The sequence below is a fragment of the Opisthorchis viverrini genome, assembly GCF_000715545.1.
Source record: "Opisthorchis viverrini unplaced genomic scaffold opera_v5_256, whole genome shotgun sequence".
Lineage (NCBI taxonomy): Eukaryota > Metazoa > Platyhelminthes > Trematoda > Opisthorchiida > Opisthorchiidae > Opisthorchis > Opisthorchis viverrini.
In genome coordinates, this window is record NW_008751912.1 from 601,914 (window position 1) to 627,194 (window position 25,281).

The 25,281-nt window shown below is 46.2% G+C and overlaps 1 protein-coding gene across 1 annotated transcript in view; it reads left to right on the forward strand.

Moving 5' to 3' along the window:
* Positions 1-7,068: 7,068 nt before the first annotated feature.
* Positions 7,069-25,281, forward strand: part of T265_14757 (hypothetical protein) — a gene marked incomplete at both ends in the record, with an annotated part of 44,000 nt that continues 25,787 nt past the window's right edge. Inside the window, 4 exons of the mRNA XM_009175099.1 lie at positions 7,069-7,106; positions 7,148-7,808; positions 10,349-10,599; positions 11,739-11,820. Of these exons, the coding sequence (XP_009173363.1) occupies positions 7,071-7,106; positions 7,148-7,808; positions 10,349-10,599; positions 11,739-11,820 (1,030 nt within the window). The remainder of the gene's footprint in view (positions 7,107-7,147; positions 7,809-10,348; positions 10,600-11,738; positions 11,821-25,281) is intronic.

The following is a 25,281-nucleotide window of genomic DNA, read 5'->3' on the forward strand; positions in this document are numbered from 1 at the left end:
TACTATTTGGGAACTTTCACCGACAACCAAGAAGACTTATGTAGGACCTGTGCAGGAGGCAATCTTATGGTACGAGGCCGACTGCGCCCTTAAAAAGCACTGATGTAAATAGAAAAAATAGACTATTTCAGCCACCATAATATCGCCTGCAGTTTGAAAACATTTGTGCTGTTGTTTTGATTGCATTACCGGTATCTATAGACCATGCCTCAAAACGGACAATTTATCCTTACAACGGTCCAAATGGGCAGCTGGAGCTTGTATTCTTCAATGCCGGTCGCTTTTCCTTCTCGTCCTTGTTTGAGAAGCGACAGTGCCTGTGTTTTCCTAACATATTCGCTGCCCGTAGGCAACATATTGCCGGCATCACGCTCCTATCACGGTAGCGAGCATGGTTGTATAGCTGTGGAGCACCTCACAGCACAATTGCTGGTAGTACGGGACTTGGTCTGTTTGGCCTCGCCGATCGACTGTAGCCTTACTGGCATGGTTAAACATTGTGGAACTTGAACACGACGTCAAGTTTGCAGCTAGTAGTCAGTACAGCGCCTGTTTAACGAGTAGACCCAGCTGGCTTGGGCCTTTTTAAGAAAGTGCATAGTGGAGAGCAGGGGCTTCAGATGGAGGGAAAATGTTGAGAGGGCGCTTGCACCTGAGTGCTCCCGCAGATGAGTCAAAACAGTGGATGATGTATTCAGTGACCTTTGGTCGGGTCGAGATTTCAACCCATGTTTTTAAATAATGATTCTGTGCGCATTGGCAACAACACAGCCGAGTATCAACTCGCTTTACCTAAGGTCGCTCTTGATACGCTCGCCAGTTCCACACCCTTGGTTCTATTCACGCTGTAATACTTGGTAATTTCCACCGCTTCGGCTATCAGCCGCTGTGGTGTGGATCGCAGTTTCCGTCTAACGCGTGTACCGCCATTGCTGTGTCTTTGGTCAGCTTCCGGTATTCCTTCACATTTGTTGGTGGTTTGTTTGCCGCCTTTTATGCACATCGATTCTGGTGTGCGATTCTTTGACAGTTTATCCTATGCAAACCTTACTGCGGTCGTTGCAGTAAAGTTCATACACACAGTTGCAGGTCATTTCAACAGAAGTGACGTTTTATTCGCACCGGAGCTAATCGTAACGTTTTTCGCTTCCGGTCTTTGATACAAAGAGGACATGAATGTGTGGTGATCGTTGTTCTCTGGATATTCTTTCACCATGGCAGAGATGTTTTGTATGCTGGGAGAGTCAAGAAACTTAAAACACTTATTATCTACTTCTGCGTGTTCACGACACGTCGCAAACGCTGCCGTCAATCGCAGAATATCCGTAAGAACGTCCTACACAGTAACGATTGTACCTTCCACTTCTGGTTCTTCGTCTAACAACATGGTTTCTGGCGCTGGGGGAACTGGGTCTGAAGTTCCTGGAAACTCACACTGACACTCCGGATGCCTATGCTTGTCTGCGTTTACCTCGACGACACGAGTTACGCATTTTCGAGCCCGACCGTAGTGGGATGCCTTTTCTTGTTCTAGACTCCAGTGAAAATACCACCGGTGTGTAGCAACATGAAGGCTTACTCCCATTCCTGGCTGTTCACGACAAATTGTTTGTTTTCCGTGAGTAGGGAGTAACCAACATTAGCGCGAATAGAATAAGTAACTCACCTGGCAAAGGGCAAACAACGAGGTCCTGGAGAATGAGCCAGAGAGTTTATCATCATTATCGGGAGCAGCACCAGGGTAGCAGTGTTTGAATAGAAGGCTTATGGTGTACTGATGAATAATTGGACAGGGAAAGGGAATCCAAATCAACGTACCACAAGCGCCCGAGCTGAGTAACCCCCAGGCGGAGTGAGATAATTGGGAAAGAAGTCAACAGCGCATAGTTTACCGCCATCAGTTGGCTGCCAGCCATTCAAGCACAGGGAGTGTCACTCTTTGAAGACTAGCCATTCAAAATAACCGGATATAACATTGGTTAGACGGATAAAGTCCGAACCAACCAAGAGCCTAAGAGGCTCTGTCCTTATTGGTCAGGAAGTGGACCAATCGGAACCGGGCCATTTGGGCTAGGCGCCTTTCGCTCCGTCAAGAAAATACCGGCGTGACCTTGTCGGGAATTCTGCAACAGCCCTATAAATACACGTGTAGCAATCTTTGTGAACGACTGCTTCAAACTCCAATGCTTCTTAGATAGCATGGCATGCGTGATATCAAGCTAAGAAACAACGTGGAAGTTGTGACTGCAGCTTTCATGCTGTGGGTTACTCCACAACAGGGAAGACAAACAGCGACTATCTTTTTCGTAAATCCTTGAGTCCCTTCTCCCAAGCCATCTGTCCAGTTCCGATCTTCAGCCACTCCAGATCGGACATGGGAAGCCCGCTTTGCTTGACCAAAAGCAGCCTGGTTTGCGTGGCACATGACCCAGCACCTTAACTTGTAGTGCTGGACGCGCTTCTTGGGTGAGAAACCTTCTACTTCATCAAATACACGTTTTCTAATCACATTGTGAACTCATTGATCAAAGGTTCTAAACTGTCTCATATCCTCGACCTGAGTCTGCTAAGCCTCACGGCATGACAATAAAGGCTGCAGTGTAGCCGTGTACATGTACCCTCTGAAGACCAGGTGATAGGGCTTTCTAACCCCACAAGTGGTGCGAATCTTCGGACGTAATTGTGGTCTTCGAGATCTGTGTGTTGACTTCGTCTACCACACTATCGTCAGGGCCTACGCAACTTCCGACTAACGTAGTGTTCTGCAGCTACCAGTATCTCATCTCCAGCTCAACACGAATTTCTCCCAAACCCTTCTTGCGTGACAAACACGCTCGTGTTTATGGACAGCTTAACCCAAGCCAAGGACGAGGGGTTCATATCCGGTGCTCCACGAACTCGAGTCTTACAGGATTCATGGGAAAATCCTACACTGGATCAAGGCGCTCCTATCAGACACATCGTTCTGAGTGGAAGTAGGCTCGACCTACTCTTCCCCAGCACCGGTCTCCATTGGAGTTCCTCAAGGCTCCGTCCTTGGACCACTGCTGTTTCTGATATACGTCGACAACCTTCCACATGTTCTTGCAAGCCCATGTCTACCTTTTGCGGGCGACTTGAAATCCTGGAGTACCAATGCCAGTGCTCTCCAAATGGATCCAGACGCTGCAAAGCTGTGGCCGTTGGACTGGCACCTTCCTCTGAATGATCAAAAGTGCATCCGTATGTCATTTGGAGGAGACTCAGCGAGTGTCTTTGTCATGCATGGTAAGAATGCACCAGAAAACATCATGAGAGTAGATACCAAAAAGGATTTGGGTGTCTGGCTCTCCTCAAACTTGTCCTTCTCACTTGACCATGAGAAATCAGCCCGTCCGCCATTTTACGCATGACTCGGTGCACCTTCTCCCGTATTACTCGCATGGACTTCCGAATACTCTATGAGGCCTACTTCAGACCGCTCCTTAAATACGCCGACCAAGTTGTCTACTCAGAACACATGAAGGACGTCACCCTCATTGAACGTGTCCAGCGAGCCGCTACGAAAATTGTTGCTGGCGTCAAATCCTTGGACTACGAAACGCGTCTCGCGGTGCTTGATCTCTTTCCCCTGGAGTACCGTTGCCTCCGAGGGGACCTAATTCTTACTCATCCCCCGTCTGAACAAAGCTTGGCCGGCAGGTTTTTCACCATTGACCCAACAAACACACGGCGGGGTCATAGAAGGTTTTGCAAGCTCAGAGCGCACACATTGATTAGGCGAAATTTTTTCTCATTTCGGGTAGTGGCTGCTTGGAATAACCTTCCTCCGACGGTTGTCCACCCGAGTCCTCGCGCTGGCAATCATACTATCCCACGCTGTGAACATAAAGAGCAGTGCTACACCCTTTTTCACTTGTGCCTTTCAGTTGAACGATAGCTAATGAACAACAAGAACAAAACCGACCAGGGAAACTTGGACAAAGGCCTCGATCCTGTGTATCAATCCGTGAATCCATAAATCGGTATGCTCAAAGACTGCGTCCCGCAGTTTGACTTTTCGTATGCGAAACGGACATGACGAATGTTTGGACACGCTTGGTCAGCCTTTTTGGCTGTCATCATCATTATCATGGGGCGAGATCGCCCAAGTGGTGAGATCGCGAATTTACTGACCGGAGGGTCTGTGGTTCGAACCCGACCTCTGCCTCTCGACTCCCCTGTCTAGGCTTGGGCAACCTGGCAGTATCCCAGCCCTCGTGCAACCTTCGGGTGGCATAGCAGTTAGGCACCGAAAGGCTGCTACGGTCAGAAACGAGGACTTCAGCTGAGATGGACTGAGGTAATATGTGTTTCGGAGGCACAACATAGTCGATCGAGGAAGATTACAAGGCCTAAGAAAGCCACTCGTTCCCCAGTTTGATACAGTCTGAACGTTGAGAGCGGTAATGTGTAACAGACCCCTGAATTCAGTAAGGGTTTGTTTTGATTCTGTAGGTAGAAGTCGGTGGATAAGGAACTCGAAAGGCTAATGGTATATCCAGGTTACCCAGGCTGTAAAAGAGGGCTGGGTTGAAGTATCCACATTGAACCTTTGGCTAAAAAAACTTGACTCGCAAGGTGGTGAGACAGGGTAGGGTTTTGTCTGGGACCTTCCCCCTATCCTCTGGTTGAAAAGCCCGAACTGCGAGGCAGTGGTCGTTGAGCTTCTCTTGAGGGACCCTGTCCGGAGTCAATGACTCAATGTCATCACCATCATCAGCTACAATAACCGCGCACTCGTCGTACAGTAGTTATAGCTGCCACCGATAATTTTTGGAGGTGACTTAACAATCTGAACCAGTTAGCCTGGCCCAAGGACGCAGAGAGTAAGGCAGTGCTATCCCACTCTTAATGGGACTGCACACAGCAGATACCTTTTAAGCCGCACTGGACTCTTTGATTTTAAAAGTATTTCAACCGTATCGAATAACGCGCCGACGGTCACTTACAACTGTTGGGTGATCGGAGTGTGTGGTTTTAGAGCCGGCCTCTTGTGACCGATCATTTTCGGGGGATCATTCGGGGGGCAGCATCACTGCCTCCCTACATTTGGACGTGGTGGTCACCTGAACGAACCACTTTACTGCATTCACACTCTTATCACAGAAGCCATTATGGCTTTACCTACAGACTGCTATGCGGTCTCTTGTAGTATGGTAGTTCGCTGTCCTTCGGGTTGCTCACAGTTGGCTTTTCCGGCAAACTGGCCCTTTAGGAACTGAGTTCCAACCAGCGTCCCCTAAAGATCATTGCCGCACTGAAGTCCGACTAACACAGCAATGTTAGGTTAGGAGTAAAAATTCGGCCAATTCGGATGTAACTCATCCAACAAACCGTCACCTTACGGGCCGAAGACTAAATGGAGCAGTCGTTCTAGTTTAATTGAACATAAACCTCGCTTAACAAGAGCCGAGTTTGAAGGTTGGGTTTTTGGGGCCAAACCGCAACTCAGGTATCTCCATGATATCGATGCATGAAAAATCGTACCACTCAACGGTAGCCTTCTTTCGGTGCCTAGCCGCCATGCCGCCCTAACGAAGGGCGAAGGTTGGGATACCGCCATGTTTCCCAAACCTAGACAGGGGGATCGAGATGCGGGTCGGGTTCGAACGATGGACCTTCTGGTCAGTAAATTTGCACTCTAACCACTGAGCCAGCTCACCCCACACATCCATGAGCTTTCGCACACTGTTAGAAACTATCGAGAAGCCTTTGATTTTTATTTAGTTATTTGATAGTACCTTGCTAATTGAATTAACTGAACCTGCAGGTGCCATCAGCCATTGAAGACCTCTTGTAACAGAAGGAATACATGCTTACGCCCACCGCGAAGGGAAGTAATTTCCGCGTCTTCTGGAAGAGACTAATGCGATGGACGGGTCGTCACCTCTTATCACAGACCCCGGCTACCCACGGAAGTCCCTAGTGCGTGAATTGAGCGGGCACATACACTCGTGAGCCGCAGTAGTTGCAGTACGACCTACAGTACAGATTCAATGCACAGTGGTGAGCGCATTTCTAGCAGAAATGACGGTGGTTACCACAGGTGCAAACGCCGGTGTAATGAATGTAAAATCCCTTCGAAACTAATGTAATATGGCGAACTGGCAAAAAAAGGAGAGCTTACAACTACTTCAGTCGTAGATCCCGCCATTCGGATGAGCTGTCAAACCTCTTAGGAAAACAAAGCAACTTTATGTAAGGTGATCACTTAGAGACCACCCCTGGCGGTATACATTGCTTCCGATTTGTCGGCATCACTATTGCTTTCCATCATTTTGGATTCTCCAACTTCCCTTTATGCAGAGGACGGGAGGTCCCGGTCCTCTAACAACGACGGTCCCAACCTACTGACCAGAAGGTTCATTGTTCGAACCCAATCCCAGTATCTTGACTGATCCTATCCAGGCTTGGGAAACCTGAGAGTCTCTCAATCCTGCTTCAGGTGACATGGCAACTGAGCGCCGAGAGTGTTTCAACTGGACGATTGTCGTATTTGTTGTCCGTAACACCTAGCTGCTTAGGTACCTCGAAGGAAGCGCTAGGGCTAAGACACTGCCAGGTCATACCCAAGGGGTGCAGGAGCGGAACGATTACGGTGGTGATGGTAGTGGTGGTTGTGCTGTGGACAGAAGCAAACTGCTCGAACAGAAATGATTTGGACTATGAGCGGTCACATCTGCATAATGTGTCTTCCCTTTCTATGTCGGCTCCAGGTATAATAATATTGTTAGAGACATGCCCTGTGATTTTTAATCAATCCTGTGTCCTTTTAGGACTGGTAGGGGGAATAATTCCGGCTTCGTATTCGATCTGCCGATACTCTCAATCTCTTCTAAAAGTATTGCTGCTTGCTGTTCTTTTTTGCAGCCGCTTGTATTCCACTTTACTACCAAACCTGGTTTTCATCACCTCTAATCCGATCATCAAACTGCTCACTATTCAATGAATCTGTTCCCTATATTGCGATGGCCGAATCCGTTCCAGATTCAACTAGTGAGTTATGAGTTAGCATCTTCAGCATACTCATGTGAATTTTTATTTCAGATTCACCTGCGTCCTCAAAATCCGCACTGCGCTCAGAGGTGAGTCTGTTTGTGATTTTGTTTGACATCTTGATTCCTAGGTCTTAGCATTTTTCAGCCCGTCTACTCCGCACCAGAATTCTTCACTCACTCCGCGCATAGCTATTGTGGAAGCTGCGAAGCCGCAAACGAAAACACTCACCGTCACACTTGAAAACGGTAACTTTGGCACATCCGGCGGGCCAGACGGTACCGGTGCATCTGAACCTTCATCGTCTTTCGACGGTGTTGGGAGCTGTGGTGGTTATTACCGTCTTGATCGTCTGGACAGTGTGATCAATCCTACTGTGACGGCCAAACTTGACCGAATGGCTCAACAACTTGGTTTTCACGTGCCCAGTAAGTCACATCCGGTCGACCAGAATGGGCAATTACCAGACTGGGACGAAATCCATTTGGAAGACAACCTGTCTACACCCAGTGTACCTGGAGAGGTGGATGTCACTGTGAATCACAACTATCATCAGGTTCTTCCGCCATCTGTATCTCGCAAACGCTCAATGTTTTCCAATTTCGCTAAGCGGTTTTCCATCCCTCGTCACAAAACAGCAGGAACGCCAAATTTGGTTTCGCAAACTGGGGATTCTCTGTCCAAAGACAGTCCTGCCACACCACCATCGAAGATAAAAAGGGGCTCCTCAAGGCCTCGTAGACTTCGGCGGTGGTTGAGTCGTCATTTCTGGAGAACAAAGCCTAATCAGGGTGAGTGACTACTTTTAGCGTGATTTCCCAAGTGATTTCTAGAATAGGAATTTCGTCTACGGATTTGTTATCCAGGTCGTTCCCGACTTGAGCTTTAGGTAATCCAAAGGTTAAGTCGTGAGCCTCGGATGGAGAGGCCTGTTGTTCCAATGCGAGGCCGTTTTCATCTAAACAGCCAAGTCCTGTCTAAGCACTCATGCTTTTTTCGGTTGGAACAGCGACGATAGGAGGCCATAGCTGAAAGATTTGATTTGTTCCAAATCACGCCGCAAGGTCCGTGGTTCGAACCCGACCTCTGCCTCTCGACTTCCCCTGCCTTGGCTTGGGCAACCTGGCAGTATCCCAGCCCTCGTGCCTCTTTCGTGTGGCATGGCATCTAGGCACCGAAAGGATGCTACAGCTGAACGATCTTTTTCAAATCACAATACTGAAACTGGTAATTCAATGGGCTCGTGAGCTAACTAACAGCATCATCATCTTCAAAGACAGCAACATCAGTGTTGACACTGACGCTAAACTGGCGCACAACCATAAGGTTCCACTTATATTTGAAGTTCTAGAGTGAAAAGAAGAGCAGAAGAGTGGGTAAGGGAGGACACCTAGTGCCGGCCTACGTCAAACATTGTGGTGTGCATACACCAAGCGCTCAATAAGACACTCTGACAGCACGAACGCCACTGACACCGATCAGCCACCATTTCTTGCAACGTTTCCAGCCAAGCGCACCTAGGGTCACGGGGACCCCATCCTGGAAGGCGTAGAACACCAATAACAAAGGATAAATGAAACAGTCCTGAAGTCTCCAGTCTGTTGTTTGGTGTGGAAGATATCGGCTTCCGTTGAGACGGCAAAGCATTTCAACAGGATTATATGAAGTCACATAATTTTCGGGTATCCTGGGTGATCCTTTACCCTCACTCTCTTGTCTCACTCTATATCATCCTATACATCATTATATATGTCCCGAGAACAGCCATCTGTGTTCTGTTTTAGGTGTACTATGGGCATTATCGACGTTGATTTGAACATGGAGTAGACGCAGCCTGGCTCGTATTTATAAAGTCTTACGTCTACTTCGATGTCCACCCTGCGATCTTTGCTTGGGTAGATGTGGCATGCCCCGTAGTCCTGGCGTGCAATGTGCACTGTAAATCGAAATCTGGTGGCTATATAGTCTACTTTTAATTGCATTCCGCAGTCGGATTCAATGACAATGAGTACATAATCAAGGTGAGAGACCTCCTATAGGTAATACCGAAAGTAATTGTATTCCCTTGAAACCAAAGCAGTTCGAAATTCAGGGCGGAAGCTACTGACCGGCAGATCCTCGCTTCGAACCAGTCTTATTTTTGTGAATGAGTTTTGGCAACCTGGCAGTATTCTAGGTGCTTTCTTCGGGTGCGGAACATTGGTAGCTCGAGTGGACTCATTGATATTTGGCCTGTTTTCTGAGCTTGTTAGTTGATGTGCAAACGTTCCACCACCATTCAGCATCGTTATTACTCTTTTGTGCGGGTGTTCACATCTGTGGTGGTTGTGTTTATATAGTTTAGCTGAGAGCAGATTCGATCTCCAACGTACTCTGCTAACGATCGTTTTGGTCCTCTGGTTTGTCTCGTAAAACGGCAGTCAAGGAAATAATGGGATGATAGAAGACGGATGAAACTAGTATCAACAGGAAAAATCAGCACCTTCCACGGAGTACCACCACATGGCCAATAAGAACCGAACAAAGGTCTATAACGGGTCAATAAGCATCCAGAGAAACGAGATATCGTTAGTCATCCACAGTAGAGCCTTAAGCCACTCTCGACCAAACTATGTAAACATAGACAATAGAGAATACCCCCCTCTCCCAACAGCGCACGGATGATATCTTCTCGATTGGTAAGGAAACATTTTCAACTCAGTTGTCATACTCGGTCAATAAGGTGGTAGCAATCAGTTCAGCATAAAAGTTTTCACCGAAATCTTTCTACTGCTGAGCGATCTAATTTTAAAATTTAGATTCCTTCCGTAAAGGTTACAAAGTTGAATGCAGTGGAATCAGTATAAGCCATTCGAGTCTTTTGGCTTTTATTGCATGCACTGTCCACCGCACATCCGCATTCGATACGTTAACGAACGTCTGTCGTCTAGCGGGTGCCCGTGTTTTCTCCGGCAACTGGCTGGATGGTCATCGACGAGTAATAATTGAGAAGTTAGCGGAAGGGTGTTTGTTATTCTTTGGGTAACGCCTCAGTGGCAGCAACAAATCTCGACACATGGAGAGAACCTATACAACTTCAGCACATACTTCAGTTATTGGTCAGAAAATTATCTTGTCGATCGGTTTATACTTCGGGGTGCGTCTTAATTCGTAACTTTGTTGGTCCAGGTACATCTGGAATCTCAACTGTCTGTTCCCGCGATTGTAACGCTTGATTTGCCGGACTAGTCCATCAGTAGGTGCCTACGCCCAGGACTGATGGCAGTTGACCTAGCATTTTGTTGCACATTTATGGTGTCTACCCATGTATTTCTATTCCTTTCCACTGCAGCCTGTATAAAAAAGTCCGAAGAACCCTTTGCTAGTGCTGAGGCGATTCTAGAAGGAAGCAATATCCCTTCTTCTTCAGACGGTCTTGGAGAAGCCGACTTCAAATCAGACACAGAGTTGGACGATGACTCCCGACCGCTTCGCCGGTCTCAAGTCAGAACTAGTTTATTAGATCCTGAGCAAGCTCGACATTGTGCTTCTTTGGAAGAGCTCGGAGACCATTCCCCCGTCCATGTGCCGGGTCATCCACTTGTGAGTTTAGTCTTCATTTATCTCGTATGCGGTATCATTGTATTGTGTCCGGCAATCTATTTCTTACCACCAGTTTGTTCCCCTTCTCCTGTGCTATTGTTTTTGATGTGCCCAACGATATGCTGCTACCGCTGGTTGCATAGCTCCAACAGTGGCTTATTCAGTAACTTTTAACGGAACATAAATTAAAGAACTGCATCTTCCCGATAAGCCAAAAGAAGGGAAAACCAGTTGCGGGCTTTCAAAGAGTTTCCATTTACCATCGAGAAACTTTCATTTTTGCTTAATAGAGGAAATTAGAGAGTGATGTTGGATGAAGCAGTTACAGTTGAATCGGATTAATTTTTCGATCAGACGTGGTTTCGGACTCGCATGCGAATGGTTACCATCTACCATCGACGACTCTCCAAACGCGAACAGAGTTGAATTACAATCGCCTTCGCGCTTTCCTTGTGCCTCATACAGTTGTGATGCTCATCCATTGTGAATAGGCTCATCAGTTAAATGTGACCGATTCTCAAAACCCGAGGGATCAATACTGTAAAATGTTTCGGAACTCAAGGTCGCTTTGAATATCCTCTCAAATCAGTTTCCTTGATTAAGCTGGGCGTCTTTGATTGGAAAAGCTTTGTATTTGTAGTCCGGGTGAGTGATAGTTTGAAAACTAACACACCATTTACTCCATGTGGTTTCTTCAAACAGCTTGACAGGCTAATGATAGCTTTTTTTTCAACCAAGTGGAATCGCATCATCAGCATAGTAACCCAACGGAAGCTGGGTATTCCCGTGTGGAATTCACCACACCATTTCCATGATGTGTGACTTATGAAGAATGATTAGCTTCAGAATGGAAAAATGAAACAACATCGCACCTCAAGAGGAGCCACTACGAAGAAGGGGAGTAATGGCTTCTTCTCTGAGGATCCTCTTTAGGGTTGTCCACTATACCTACTTTTAAATGGGCATCCTTCTTAGGGAAACATTGTACGCCTTTATTTTCAACACCGTTTTACGAAGATCGGTCTTCGTTTGTAATCGGTTGATGTATTGTTACTAACCAGATGTAATTGTTTATGTTACAACAACCGTTAACAGAAGCTTCTGATGGAAATTTCTTATGACTTTCACTACTGTTCCAGATTCCTTCGTCAGCTCGCCTTGCGGCTATCAGGCTAGATTCACGTAACGATCAACCGCTGGATCATTCGTCCCCTCATTCACGTAGGTTGTGTTCTATTTCATATCACATATCGCTTCACCACTCTATGCTAGAAGTAGAACTTTTTTCAAAGTTGTACCAGGAATCTCACTAGCTTTGGATGAAAAATCGTCGACCTTCTTATTCGCTATTCTCAATGAACAACCGGTCGTCTTCATGCCTTCATAGTGTGAACCGTTCACAACCATGCCCATCTTATTGGTTGTTGAACCAAACTAGGAGACAGCACGCACCGGTGATGTCTCCTGGTTTTTATGACAAAACGTTTGTAAGCTAATCGCGAACAGATCAGTAGCCGCCCGATCAACAACGAATAAACGTTTCCATCGCATTGCCAACACGCATGTCTTCTTTGCGCATACCCCCGGGCAATCGGACCATGTATTCGGAACTCATTTGAATGCATTTCTGAATCCAAGTTAGCCCAAAGGCTCCCCCTGAAAATAGGCAATGTTTCGAATAGCTAAGAAGTAGTTTCCCTGCCTCAAAGTCTCTACACCTACATCGCCTGTGACTGGTTCTATTCATCTCCGTATTGTGTGGAGTCTTATCGAGGTCATCAGTTTTTCTCGATATCTGCTCACGTTTAATGCACAACATCCAACTTCTCAATACACCTCACCTCAGATTTATTGAACAATTTAGATTTGCTCACCCAGAATCCCTCAGACTTCATGTTGCGTGCTCATAGAGTGTTAAACGCTATTTGGGTCGGCGCAACCTAAAGTTCTATGGGATCTCTCCCATACGCCGTTGCTTACCGTTTTCACTCCATCCATTGGTTTAAAAAAGCCCTATTCTACCTGCATACAGGTTTTATCAGTGGGTGCCTTACACCTTGGGAATAGTTTGTATAGGTGTCACCGAGACAGCAATAATGCTCTCATTGGTGATGATCGAAGCGTGTTTGCATGTGGTTCCTTCACTGTGCTGTTGACAAAATAATAGGAGGCAGTGGTTACCAAGTGCCCGTGATATTTCCAAGCACAGCCGATGAGGTGTCTTGTACTAAAAAAAACTAGCTTCCATCATATATTTTTCTTCTTTTCTGATACCTTAGGATGTTACGTTTGCACAGTTGACCTTTTAGAGCATGTATTTGACGTTAACAACGCTTGTGTGACCGTGCTCTGACCTGCTTTGATACAGCAACCACCAATGTCAGTCGGCACTATCAACGGAAACAATATGGACAATACGGTGATAGGAAAAAAATCGTTCAGCTGTAACACCCTTCTGGTGCCTAGCTGTCATGTCACCCGAAGGGAGCACGAGGGCTGGGATACTGCCAGGTTGCCCAAGCGTAGACAGGGGAAGTCGAGAGGCAGAGGTCGGGTTCGAACCACGGACCTTCCGGTTAGTGAATCCGCGGTCTAGCCACTTGAGCTGTCTCGCCCCATACGGCGATAGAACGAAACGCAGAACGATACCTGGGAGTTTGATTATATTGGATCCTCGGGACACAGTCCCTAAACTTGGATAGCTCCGTAAGGATCAGTTGGTCAACCATTCAAAGTCCGAGAGATGACTCATCTACTGAGTTGTCTAGCGGATACCCATTTATTGAATACTCCCCCAAACTAGTAGTGAAAGAAAATACGTGAAAACGGTTTAGTAGTAGGACTAACTGTGATCGGGCATTGCATTGTCGTCTCCTCCCTCAGTTGTAAACGATCGACTTAAAAATGGTCTAAATGGCCTTATCTTTTCGTATCGGCTTATTCGTGTTAAAAACTCATAGTCAGCGCTTGTAGTTGATGGTTTTCAGGACAGATGAAGCCCCACAGGAATGTGTTGGCGTACAAGATGGTCTGATTTGACTCCCAACTACTTCAATAATTACTTTTTCGACCCCTCTTCGACCATTTCCACCAACCAAACGCGGTTTGGTCTTTTGCCACTCTGACCGTTTCCGATTGTCCGATCTTGAGCCCGTTCCTCTAGGAGTGAACAATTTCCTGTTGCATTTATTCATGTGCGCAAGGTGTGGTTGTATAGGAGATTGATTGACCTGATGAGGGTGGAAGGTGAGGAACACCTGTTTGGCTACGGCAACCTAAGCTCTTTTAAAACACTCGTGGATATTTTTTCTAGAGCAATTGATTTTGGCAAGTTTGGGTTCTTGATTCACTTGGATTTTACTGCGTATCTGGTCTAGTTCAGGCTTTACTAGCTGTATGCGGTGATACGAGGATATCGCTGTGTGAGTGAGTGAGTGAGTGAGTGAGTGAATGAGTGAGTGAGTGAGTGAGTGAGTGAATGAGTGAGTGAGTGAGTGAGTGAGTGAATGAGTGAGTGAGTGAGTGAGTGAGTGAATGAGTGAGTGAGTGAGTGAGTGAGTGAATGAGTGAGTGAGTGAGTGAGTGAGTGAATGAGTGAGTGAGTGAGTGAGTGAGTGAATGAGTGAGTGAGTGAGTGAGTGAGTGAATGAGTGAGTGAGTGAGTGAGTGAGTGAATGAGTGAGTGAGTGAGTGAGTGAGTGAATGAGTGAGTGAGTGAGTGAGTGAGTGAATGAGTGAGTGAGTGAGTGAGTGAGTGAATGAGTGAGTGAGTGAGTGAGTGAGTGAATGAGTGAGTGAGTGAGTGAGTGAGTGAATGAGTGAGTGAGTGAGTGAGTGAGTGAATGAGTGAGTGAGTGAGTGAGTGAGTGAATGAGTGAGTGAGTGAGTGAGTGAGTGAATGAGTGAGTGAGTGAGTGAGTGAGTGAATGAGTGAGTGAGTGAGTGAGTGAGTGAATGAGTGAGTGAGTGAGTGAGTGAGTGAATGAGTGAGTGAGTGAGTGAGTGAGTGAATGAGTGAGTGAGTGAGTGAGTGAGTGAATGAGTGAGTGAGTGAGTGAGTGAGTGAATGAGTGAGTGAGTGAGTGAGTGAGTGAATGAGTGAGTGAGTGAGTGAGTGAGTGAATGAGTGAGTGAGTGAGTGAGTGAGTGAATGAGTGAGTGAGTGAGTGAGTGAGTGAATGAGGAGTGAGTGGTGTGACTTGGGTCATGACCTGACTTGTTGCTTAACCTAATTTAGATATCAGCAACCTTGAATTAATTTATCTTCTGTCATTGACGATAGCTTGAATATCTCACATTCGCGTCGCCCTTGTTTTAACTTTATCGACTTCATATGACGGAGGGGACGAATTCCGTGCATATTACAAAATCTCCGTTGTCAGGCTTATCAGGCGAACATCATCGAAATTTACAGCTCTATCATTTGTTGGTAGCATGTACCAATTCTGCGTTTTCCCGGTACATACCTCGGCAACTTTGCGTCTGTCGATGCTGGCTATTTTCGAAATCCACCAGGTACACATGTTCATTCCTTTTGAAACTGGCTCTAAATGTAATCTTTGTGTGTGGGTCGTGGGTATATTCACTTCTGTTGTTGATGAACACATCTATTGCGCTCAGTGATTCTTGAGGTAAAACTGTGCTGATGTTCATATGATGGGTCATCGTTCCGATGAATCCTATTTGGCATGAACTCTTCACCTTTGTATTTGTTTGTCAAACACAACCCCGAATCGAAAAGCTTCTTCACATTCGATAACGTCGTTATTTAGTTGTACGCAGACTCTGGTCCCCTGCGCTCCCTATTTCCAAACATATTTTGCTATAATTTTGTGATCCCTTTGGAACCACAGCTTAGGAGACTGGTTGGTAAATGGTTCTCTATCGCTTTGTCGGGTGTATCTGACTGCGTTTGTTACTCATTTCTGCATATCTGAAGTCACGAACGGCTGATTTATACACCAGCAACACATGCCATCCTTCAGTCCACTAAAAAGAACACACGTTTAGCTTAGACCCAACACCGAGCGTTAATCTCGCCCGGTAGCATGACTTCTGTGACCTCACATGTTGAGTAGGTGTCAAACCTGATAACCCATTAGCATTCCGGCATTTGACTACATTTGACTACGCTGCTGTACATTATCACAAAGACCCTTCACGTCGCTAATAGCCGATCAAAGATGTTTGTCAGCCTGAGGTACGATCCAGCAGAACAAAGACCCTTCACGTCGCTAATAGCCGAGGTACGATCCAGCAGGATCCCTGTGGCATCGCCTACTACACTGCCTAAATTCTCTCGTCTGAAATCAGCCGATGCGAACGAATTAGTGTGCTTACCGTTGCGGTTACACGTTTGTGCACAAATTAACCACGCTGGCGAGCATTCGTTTGTTGACCCAAGTGTTGTTGTAGCTGCTATTCGCGTAAGATTTGACACATGTTCCTCATGCTGTTTTTACAAATCGGTCACTGTGTGATTCGCGTCTAATATGTTAATGATCTGGTGCACAGTCTGCGAAACCTCACTGGCAATCTGACGTCTACCGATTGTCCGTCAATTCGTGACCAAGCAAGGTCTCTGCGCCACACGTATCGACAGCTTCCACTCTCACAGCACCATCGATCAGGTTGGAAGACCGGGGTTTGCCAAATATCACTGCGTGGTTGACATTCGTGTTTCCGGACGCTATGGCTTGCTGTGTTTGTTTGCTCGCTTCTTGAATGCAGTTGATCTATGGCCGTGTACCAGCACCACTTTTCAGTAAACCAGTTAGTCGTTTACTGCGCTTCACATGCGATTTAGTAGGTCTGCAAAAAATACTACTCCGAAGAGTGACTACTTTCAATAAGAGCGAACCAAGTGGCACGGTCTTAACTTTATTCGCTTCTCCGGAGATGTGGGCTTCCAAAATAGATGTTTGCACGATGGAAGTATCCTGACCACCCAGCTTCGGTGTGAATGTCATACTTACCACTACAGAAGATGTTAGTAAATCAGACACTGTACTTGGTCGCTGAACCGATCAATTTAGTTGCAACTGTTTTGTCACCGGTCGAGGTGCCTTGTTGTGTAGCGAACCGGTGCGTTATTCCGATCAACTATGGGTCTATCCATCCGATTTAAAAAATGAGCAGTACAGGTTGTTCTCTCCAAAATTGATATTCCGGTCGCCTGTTGGAGATCGAGTGAAGTAAAACTTACCCCACTAGACATTTTGTTCACCAGCACGTTTACTACACCCTTGAACTCTTGTGAATTGATTGGCGTACGTATGGCATTGGGCAATTTACGGTTAGGTGATATCACATCAGCTCGGGCCAAAGGACGGGCCTAAGTTTTGACAAACGATCTCCAGCAAAATACATTACAGCTAGTTAAGGAGTATTACCCTAGTGTTATTGTGGAATAGTTTCCACTCAATGTCAAATAATCGATAATTTCGAAGAATGACCCTCCCTCAATAACTGGTAAATAGTAAGTACACTGAGAACTGCCACCATCGGTGATCCAACAATCTACCCGGAACTAACCTCCGCACGGTAACCGCTTGCAATTTTGAATCTCTGTGGCTCGGGAACATCGAGTGTTGGATGAGTTAACGTATAAGATAGATTCAAACGACTGTTTGCTGGTCATTAAGGTCACGATAATGTGCAACGGGGGTGCATCGTTTCGGAACTATTCGAGCATGTGAGGGCATGTTTGGAAGCCACGAGTTCTCTCCATTTAACTTTGGGTATATTTAACATAACACGAATAGAGGATAATCACCTCCGAACAATGATGTTAGAATGCCTTAGGGCCCAGAATCGAATGAGCGCAGTTAAAAAAAGAGGTGTCAGTGTTTTTGACTACTTGAATAAGTGGAACGGACGCATCGTTGAAAAGTCATCTACTCAGCAGACGATCGGGGAACTCTCCTGAACATCCTAGTCGTGAAGCTGTCACTTAGAATATATCCGTCAGGATAAACAGTGGATCACCGGGGTTTACCACTTTTCTGTTGCTATCGATGGGCATGGTCATGACAAGCCTAGCGGACAGTTTTTATATTACTCACAAGTAGTGTCGACTGATTAAACTAGATGCGCCTCAAAAAGGTCTGTTTGAAGCATGTTTTGTTGTAAGTTATTGAATATTAAACGTATCGAGGAAGTGAAACCTTTGTTTTTTTTTAAGCGGAACGACTCACGTTGGCAAGGAGTAGGGCTGCCATGCAACTCGACAGATGCACGAGAGCCGCGATGTCTCCAGTTTGGTCAAATCAAGACGGGAACAATAGGAAATTTAACAGTAGAGGTTTCTGCCCTAAACTCCGAAATGTCGGGTGCATAGGTTTGCCGTCCGAATGCTTGAGATCACAGGATAGTCTCAATTCGTGCAGTCAGATCACGCCGTCACACCAATTGCTGGCTCGAAGCTGATAGGGTAGGGCCATGAAAGCCAATCAGTTACCCTTTAACCGTGGTAAAACGGAAAGACCTATTGTTTTGGTGATCTTACCTGTTGACCAATGAGGATTAAAATCTGGGTTTCCTGTCAAATTGGGATAATCCTGTACAGGGCGCATAACGACTGCTGGCTAATAGATGATAGAGCTATGGTTATCTCAAATACCTTGGGATTCTTCCTACTATTCTTGACTTAGTGTCGCTGTGGGTGTACATATTTGCTTTGTGTATCCTCAACTGGTCTGCAGTATCACGAGCATTATTGCTTACATTTCGTCTGAATAGCACGGGGCCTTAGAGACCTGTCGAGCCCGCTCCGTATCGGTAGGGCGTCACCGCCAGTGTATGAGACAGACAAACGAGTAACTTTTGCCTAGTGAGGTTAACCTTACGCGGCTGACTCACGCGTTCGTCTCTGCTGCAAAAGTGTCTCGTTTCGTCGCGTGGGTAACTGTCAGTCATTCAACTGCATCCAATTGTGCTACTTCATGGGTGGGCGCAGTTCATTACTGAAAGGCGCAGAGGTAACTGTAAAAACAAAAGTGCTTAATTTTTTTTCGGAGAATAGGGCTCTACCGCCCACGGAGACTTTTTCATGATGTGGTTTGCTCGCTTTTTGAAGAAGAATTGTCCACGTATATGGTGTGGTTATTGGTCGACAGGTTTTTGTTGGCTGACCTAGCAGAGCCAGTTAGGATAAAAATTGGGCACAGTACGTGTCTGGTACCATGACAGGGTTATACATGTGTTTAGACATGCCCTTGCACACCAATAAGTAGAACAAATCGTTGGATGGGGGTCGGTAAAAGGCCCTTTCGCGATAGTGACTGTCAGGTGTTACCCTCGTGAAGCGGAACTCGCGAAGTGCCGTCACATCCACCTAAACAACATCAGTCCCAAAAAGGACCTCGTTGATGAGCAGACTTGGTCGTAATATTGACCAATAGGACCGCAGACGATTGGCACGATGTGTCTGTATTAGGCTGCAGGTTTCAAAGGTTTGGCACCTGTCAGATCCTGTGAGGGGATTTCGGATAGTCTTAACCCCATGAGCGAGCCAAGTATTTAACAAACTTACAACAGGTCACGTTTTGTGTTGACTCCTCATTTTGTAGCCGTTTCCGGCATCCTGTTGGGTCGACAGAGGTCACCTGACCTGCGAGTAAACCAATGAATAGTCTAGAGAGGTTAACTTCACTTGCGAATCTTTTCGTTCTTCTTTATTTGTCTTATACTCAGGTATATTTAGTCGTTCAAGTTACTACCGTCTCCCACTTCGGAATTCAGAGTTTCCTTTCTAAGTGTAAGCCAATTACGTGAGCCCCATCGGGCATCGTGCCTGATTCTTGACTGCCTACACACATACACAGTACTCTAGTCTGCCATGAACTTGGCGTTGATTTTTCGCTCCAGCTCCTAAAACCAATTTATCTGGGCAATCAACCGCGTGAATGCGGGTTTGGGGTCGACAACAGAAAACTAAATGTCACCTGGTCTGTCCGAATACAACGCCAGTCAGGGCGAATCGCGCAGTGGATGATATTCTGTCTCTGTGTCTCTTGTAAACAACTGGACTATGTGTTACGAATTGCCGGTTGCCCCGTTGGTAATAGTGCGTGATGGTGTTTAGTTTATCCGTTTCCTAGTCGCCCATACTGATTCCAGTCGACTGCATTCTCTTTCCAAATACGTGACTTCGATTTCACCCAAATGGCAGTGTAAAACTAACCACGCTATTTTGCCTACTGCACTTCAAGAACTGAACTATCTTTTTTTCCACTGTGGTCCACCTGCGAAATTACTACACATTATCTAAGGTATGGTAATAGTGGTCTTCCTTGATTACACCGTTTTCATCTTCACGGCATTTTCGCCATGTGAGTAACGCCAAGACGGTGGCTTCAGTCAATTTGATTGTAATTTGTTTCCAATCCATAGGTGATAAGTTGCACCACCTAAATACCGCCATTACATGCAGGTGACAGGGTTTGTTTTCTATGCTTTGTCTGCTAACTGCCGTAAAACATGTGTGCAAACACGTTAGATTAGAAGACGTGAAGTTTCTTTCCTCCAGCCAAAATCAAATTGGTCTGACTGTGTTCAACAAAGGGTGCCTCATTTGCTGGGCCAAGCATTTTGAATAACTATTCTCCCGGCCATCTCCTGTCACTCACTTGGATTCTCTAACTGCACTAGAACACTGGACAGTGAACATGGAGCCCCCTATGGCATCTGAGGTTTATAACTGCATATGTTCTCTCAAGCGACGCCGGGGGGCGAATTCCTTGGTCAACACTTGTCTAATCCCATTTAGGAAAATAGACTGCCCCATACAACTGGGGCGAATCAATAGTAGTGTCCGTATACAAAAAAGGGGCCCGTGCTGAATGTGGTAATCAGCTTGACCCCAGTTGTAACTGAACTCTTGGGGTCACCTGTCCTTCATCGCCGGATGGTGGCTCTTCAGGCAGTAACTCAAGATTAATAAGCTGGATTCCGATCTGGCAGAGATCGCCTTGACCAAATCCTCACAATCCGTCAAGTGACTCATTTGCCTGGTTTGTTCACCCTAACACGCTTTCTCAACGAGGGAAATCCGAGATACTTTCAATGTAATGTCTATTTTCAGACCCGTGGGTGTGAGAGTATACGGGAACTTCTCCGAATCTGACAGGGATTTCCAGGGATTTTCCATTCCTGTTCACTTTCACGGTAACAGCTGATGAAAACTTTTTCCATTTGGAGTCTGCAGACGACATCACTCTCGTCTCCTACGGAAAAAGAAGACAACAGCGCACTGAAGATGTCTCCTCGAATGGTGACGAAACGTTTGCAAATCAATTGCCAAGCTCGGCGAACTGATCAACAGCCACCTGATCAATTGCCAACCAATACACCCGAGCTACCAATATTCCAAAACATTACCAAAGAAGACATGTGTATTTTGGATGAACCTGATAAGGTCTTCTCGTCCTTTGACACGCGCCTTGCACCCACAAAGTGTAAGGTCATGTTGTTGAACACACCGCATACGATCCAAGGAATGATATCCGATATCGCGAAGCATTTTGGAAGTTGTCTAGACTCTGTTGGTAGTTGTAGAGGTCACTGCATGGATCTCTAAACCTCAGATCGCGTTTCCAAATTTCAAGTACCTATGGGAGCAAGGCGGTACATCCCTGATTACCAATGGACGTGTATATCAGGCTAAAGCGTTAGTCGTTCGGTTGTATGGTTCTGAGGCGTTTTCCCTGCGAGCTGCCGAACTGGGATGCCTTCAGGTCCTCGATAACCACAGCTCGTTTGGTCCGTTGCTCGAAAATTCTCATCCAGACAATTAAAAACGTGTGTTCGTTTGTGCGAAAGATGATATTTCCATCCGGATCGGGAAGGCCAAAGCAGCTTTTGTGAACCTAAATCACCTGTGGCGTAGGCGTGACACTAGCTTATCCGTCAAGGATCGAATTAGCAATACTGTGGTGAGCCTCATATTACTTTATGGATCAGAAACATGGCAGTTGCGCGCCGGGGATATCAAAAGACTTTTAGTGTTTGAGCATCGATGTCTTCGGGGCATTTCTTCAGTTTGATTGGAACACCGGATCAGCAATGAGATACGTTGAATGGTATTCAGAAGTAATAACTCGCCCACGACAGATGAACTGGTCACACTGCATAGGTTTCCCTGGTTTGGCCACGTGCTCCCTTTACCAGTCGACCCACTTCCTTGAAGGGTTCTTTTTGCACAACCACACGTAGGGTGGAAACGAGCCAAGGAAGGCCAATGACTTGGTAGCAGTGTGAAAGCCATTACCGCCAAACCCAGCTGCACTGATCATTTCCGTTTCCCTGGATAGGGACCCCGAGACGGGCCACATCAATGGTTGGGGACATTGTCAGACAGCGCAGTTGCGCCTTCAATGGCGTTCGTGCATCCAAGCTATTGGCTTCCATACACAGCTTCCTTCCCAATCTTCCCACTTAAAAGTTCACTGGCACCTGTATTTATGCACCAATTTATCATTTCCCGCCTCCATTGCACAGCCACCCACCCCCTTCCCCACATCGTCGGTGGACAAAACTGTGGGGGCTACAACCACTGTACGACAAGTACGCGGTTCTTACAGCCGATAGTGATGATGATGATGACGTTTCTTTGCGTACCGGGGAATTCAATCGAAGAATATGTCTGGCTACAAAAACTGCGTTGGTTTAGTTATGTATTGCACGTGCCGAATCACCGTTGGCCGGAGAAAAGTGCTGTTCTCTGCGCCCGGTTCAGAGCAGAGAGGTGACCAATCTTTGGCACGACACAGGTGTATAGAAGAGACTACCTATAGTGGATACTGTTGGTGCGATTCACCTTCAAAGATGGGGTTCACGTGATCCTCCTTGTGCACGGTTTGGGACGCTGTAATATATGGCTTCTAGTCTATGTCAAAAGTTCTTGTCGTCATTTCCTATCCAGTGTTTGAGCTCGTGTTTGGAGATGTAGACACCTCAGAATGACTGTGATAGGCCCTGCCCCATCCACTTTTATTATTTTCTCCACAATAGGGCTTCCAAATAAACTGTGACTGTATGGAAACGAGGCATCGATGGTATGCCTCGATGATATCCTGTCGATGACGTTGATAACCCAACCAGTTATCACCGCCTCATCGGGACGTGACAAAACTCGCTTTCCTCTTTTTTTGGCATGGCGAACCTTCCAGGATGGGGGATCTTTGTCACTCTTAGTGTGCTGCCAGGTATCGCCACCTGCCGATGTCGCGGACATCTACGCTATCAACTTCTGTTCACTTTTCCAGAGAGTTTGGAAGGTTGCCCATTTGAAATGGTGCATATGATTTATTTAAGTAAACGACGTTTTGAGCATCACTCTCAACGTTCTCACTGATGCTCCTGATCTGGCCGTGTTTGTTACTCCAATTGTTATTACTACTTGTGCACTCTACCAAACATCACATTCAAATTTAAAGCTTATGGTTACCTAATCGGAGGGGTCGCAGCTCCCGGTTTCCTCCATTGAAATAGTTTCGCATTCTCACTCCCATCTATTCAAACTTTGGAATTGCTCGTGAACTTTTGTTATACTTCGTGCCATCCGAATATGCCATCTGGGTGATGGGTACGTGTCAGGAGAACAGTGTGACCGCAGACCATATGGAGGCTTGTTTCGATCAGTAGTTTCGAGTGTGCTTGCGTAGGCTGGACTAGTTCAGTGTTGAAAAACTGGTATGTGTGATGTTTCTTTTTAGAAATACAGAAATCATTTTTCTGAACCAGATTGGCCATTGATCGCTCATGACACACAAGTGACCGTCTGAATTTTCAACGTTTATTGCTTCTCGTGAAAAGCGGTTGGCGGAAAGGTGTAGATTAGTGCCCGTAAGGAATAAGAATTGGTATCTTCCTTTACCACTACCCCGAGAGCGCTCCTAATTCGCGCTTAAACATAAAATGATCCATTCGGATGTATTGCCATTCCCTGTTATGAAATCTCTAAACAGGCGATACCCTGAAGAACAGAATCTTTCTCGCGACCCCTAGTCGTTTTATTTTCATAAGAATGCGCCTTTCAAGCGGACTTTGACAAAACCAGTATGTAGTTCACTATGATCTTTTCAGCTTCGCTAGGAAATAGTCAGAACGCACAGGGGCCACACAAGTTTAAGCAAGTTTACGAGCCTCGTTCTAGTAGGCAAATTGTGGCATACCGCTCTGCCGGCTTTCTTCCTAGCTTCAGATTCTGTCCAGGTTGTTCGCTTGCCTGCATTGCTTCACGGTGGCTTTCTCCTGGAGAAGGCTTAGTCGGGTCCAAGAATATCCCAGATCACTCATGCCCATGAATCACTATCAGCAACAAGGTGCCGTCACAGAATCTCCTATTTTCCATACCAAGTTGAAGATCGGCTTTAATTTTTTAGGGTCAGATTTTCAGGCGTCCTCCGACGCGATAGCCTAATTCTGAGCAGGGCAGTGGCGACAGAGTTTGGACCGTTCTGAATCTGATTTTCAGCGAACATGTCCAAACCTTCATAACTGGTGTCGCTGATTCAATTTTTATAGGTGAAACATATCACAACACCGTTGTCTGACACCACCATCGTTCCAACATGCTTCCATACTTCCGTAGAATCAAGGAGCTCAATTATGTAAGGGACTAGACTTGTTTCATAGGCTCTCCCTTGACAATGAGCGGACTAGACTGGATGTTCAGTGCTTGTGGTGAAGAATCACCAGAATCTACTTCCGGTCCAACCAGCGAGGCTTAATGGTCGATGCGATCAAGGGATCGCTCAGGATGACGATACCAGCATAACCTGAGTCCGTGATCCATATGCTAGGGCTTATTGGTATTCCAGGGAAATAGCTGCGTCATCCAGAAGCATCCGCATTGTACCAAACACCGTAGCTTCTTTCCCATATACTCGGATGATTGAGCAGTAAGCTCTGATGAGATTCAGCAGCTTATCTGATACGCCATCAAGATACAACGAAGATATTCTCTTTTGTTTGGGTCAAATACTGCACGATGGTCAATGAAGAAAGCGTCATTTGTTTGCCGGTACCCCAAACACGGCGTAGCGTGAATATTTGATCAATGTAATCACTTCCTACACGAAAGCCTCGCTGATTCAGTTTGGTCTGCGACCTCACTTCTCTGAGATGCCGCAGTAATACTATGGCAAAGATTTTGGCTGCGATATTTGTCAGGCCGATATCCTGGTAGTCCTCACAAACTGCCTTCTCTCCATCTTGAGGTATCGTTAGAAGTATAGAAGCACCCCGATCGATTGGGAGCATTTCGCCATCCCATATTATGCAGAACCGTTTGTGACGAGGTTCGAGAACTGTCAGAAAGTAGGCTGTGTGAATTGCCGCCCGTTCACCATCTTCACCTGGAGACGCTTTGTTCGTTAGTAGTTTGATTATTTCGGTTAATTGATCCTGGTTGGGTTTTGAACGCGAAGACCAGCAACCGATCAGCTAAAAAAGTTGCGAGTATTCACTCACATTTGTATTTGCTTTCATGCTAAAAGCGACTTTTGACCAGTAGTCCATACCACTCTTTCGGGTTGAGCGGAAGTCCTAGCCATATAGGCTGCGGAAATTGTAAGCGTCGGTCTTGCTCGCCTGGACAGATGCTGAGAGGGGTGAATGGCCCTTTCGAAGGTCCAGCCTTTGTGGCATCGTGACGTGTTGTATGGACATCTTGACGTG